The sequence below is a fragment of the Poecilia reticulata genome, linkage group LG7 (genome assembly GCF_000633615.1).
Source record: "Poecilia reticulata strain Guanapo linkage group LG7, Guppy_female_1.0+MT, whole genome shotgun sequence".
Classification (NCBI taxonomy): domain Eukaryota; kingdom Metazoa; phylum Chordata; class Actinopteri; order Cyprinodontiformes; family Poeciliidae; genus Poecilia; species Poecilia reticulata.
Window position 1 is genome coordinate 1,395,336 of NC_024337.1, and position 2,567 is coordinate 1,397,902.

At 40.1% G+C, this 2,567-nt stretch overlaps 1 protein-coding gene across 1 annotated transcript in view; it reads left to right on the plus strand.

The window, feature by feature from the left end:
• Positions 1 to 466: 466 nt before the first annotated feature.
• Positions 467 to 2,567, plus strand: part of LOC103466868 (carbohydrate sulfotransferase 11-like) — a 22,101-nt gene continuing 20,000 nt past the window's right edge. Inside the window, exon 1 of the mRNA XM_017305922.1 lies at positions 467 to 818. Coding sequence (XP_017161411.1) covers positions 722 to 818 — 97 coding nt within the window. The 5' untranslated portion in view covers positions 467 to 721. The remainder of the gene's footprint in view (positions 819 to 2,567) is intronic.

Sequence of the window (2,567 nt, forward strand, 5' to 3'; positions counted from 1 at the left end):
TGCTACCTTCAAGTTCTCCTTGTAGAGAAAGTTAGCGCAAAAGAAAATACCGCTGAAAAACAGTGGCCGAGTCTGAATTCATCTATATAAGTTCCTACTCAGACGTCAAGTTGTGAAAATATACCGGACTTTTATTATTCTTATGCTTAGCAACTAAAGCGTACCAGAAAGAAGATCCGCGCTGAGCCGAGTTTCTGTGCACCATCAGTTCCTGAATGCAGCTCAGATGATAGAGGGGGGTGCGGGAGGAGTGGGTGGGTGGGTGTGACGTCATGGCACAGTGCCCCCTCCATGTTTGGAGGAGAAGTTTGTGTTGCTTCGACAAACTTCAGACACCGTACTGTAGATGCGTGGAACACAGCAGACCGTTAACTCTTTTTCTGCCCCCTATTTTCCGCTGGTATCAACTTTGCATTATATTACATTTCGTACAAGTTAATTATTTTGCTAGAAATAATAACGCTCGTTACAAATCCCGACCAAGGCTCGCTCTTGGAGCTGAATTTTATGCTCCGTTCACGGACCTTCAATTACATCTTGGTTCCGCTGGCCAACCTCGCTGCTATGTTTTACTTCAGGTTTGTTTCCGGTAGTTAATACATGGAGACCGTCTGTTCCGTCGATTGCCTCGCATGTTCGCATCCTACGTCGGTCGGTTTCGTATGAACCATTGCGAGACAGCGACGTAGGGTTGGAGGCTCCGCGAGCGGAGCCAGACTTTATGATGGGGATGCCCAGGGGAGGACGTCTGTTCCTGGCGACGTGCCTCTGCTCGTTCTTCGTTCTTGTTCTTTACTTCCAGAGCATCACTAAACCAGGTATGCATATATACAGTCTTCTTGAACTTTCAGACATTATAGAGAGATATTTCTATTAAAAATTTCTTATTTTTTGTGACCAGGTCACAATGCTGTTTTTTTTTTAAGTATAAAGCCCGTTTATAGTTATTTTTTTCACCGTGTTCAGTCCTGGCAACTGAGGCAAATAGTTCAGTGGGGCTGGTTGCATTGCAGTGTTATTGTAGGTTTGCTTTCAAAAAGCGAAGGATGGAACAACAACAACAAAACTAGAACTGTGCAGGAAATAAAAGATAATCTGAAAAAGTGTTTGTATTGACAGGCCACGTTATTAGGTGCACCTGTTCAACTGCTTAATAAATCTAGTTTGCTAGTTGTTTGTATCTGAAAGCCTTGTTAATGTCAAAGGTCAAAAGACACACACACACACACACACACACACACACACACACACACACACACACACACTAGTTTAAAGTGAAAGCAGCAATAGCTGAATTAAGCTCTCACTTGTTACAACCTAGTTGTGTATAACCTTGAAGCCAATTGGCTACAGTTGCAGCAGACCACACCTGGTGCAAAGAAAAGAGAAAAAGGTAAACTGGGGTTGCAATTCTCACAGGTCTGCCAAGGTGGGAGATAAACAGATTCCTATTTGGTCGGAATTCGGCATAAATCAGTGGCTAGTTTCTTGGCCGGTTTTGTTTCCATAGCTTCCAACCTAGCATCATTTCAATGCCACAGCATACCTGATTTTATATTGTTTCTGACCATAACCTTCTTATTGTAAAACACAGTGTACTTTTTTTTATGACTATGTTCAAAAGAGCTTTCTCTTTTGAACATAGTGTCAGTTTTGCTTGTATTTTTCATCAACAACAATTAGACACTTTAGTATAGGTGTAAACCAGATGGTTTGATTAAAGTGAATGAAATGATGTATGAATTAGACCCACTGTGAAGACTGGAATGTTTTCAGAACCCCCTCTTCGTCCCTCCTGAAGACCCCCTGCACTCCACGCGGCTGTATCCCCCTTTCCTCTTCATGCTCTTCTGTGTCTGTCTCCGGCTGAACCCCCTTTCCGCAGGGCAAATGGCGGGTTGACAATTTCTGCAGGTTTTTTTTAAGGCAGGTTGCAAGTGGCTCTTTGGACCTTTTTCTATGGCCAATAGAAAAAGCCACTATTTAATTACTATTTAATTTGTAATTAAATAGAAATTTAATTAAAGGATTAATTAAAGAATTAATTACAAATAATTCTGGCAGTTTTCTCATGTAAAAAAACAACATCAAAAAACTGCTCTGTCACGGAAATTGATATTCCGTGATAGAATCACTCTAAAAATACTTGTGGTATTATTTTAGATATATTTTTCAGTTGTTATTAAGTTGGAAACTGTTTTTCCCCCCAATTTTAATATCACATAGAAGGAAACTTTTTCATCTTCTTTTAAGGTTTCCTTTACTGTAAAATCTAATAACAGAAATAAAATGTTGTTCTTTGAAATGACAACAAAGTTCCTGAAGTAGAATTTGATCAAAAAATTGTAAGTTCTCTACACTGTAAAACAAAATTAACTCACTCACTTTGACTCAGTTTAGTTTTCTTGCTGCTTTAACTCAGTTAAGTTGTACCAACTTTAACTTCCAAGTTCAAAACACTTAATGAAAGCTATCCATCCATCCATCCATCCATCCATCCATCCATCCATCCATCCATCCATCCATCCATCCATCCATCCATCCATCCATCCATCCATCCATCCATC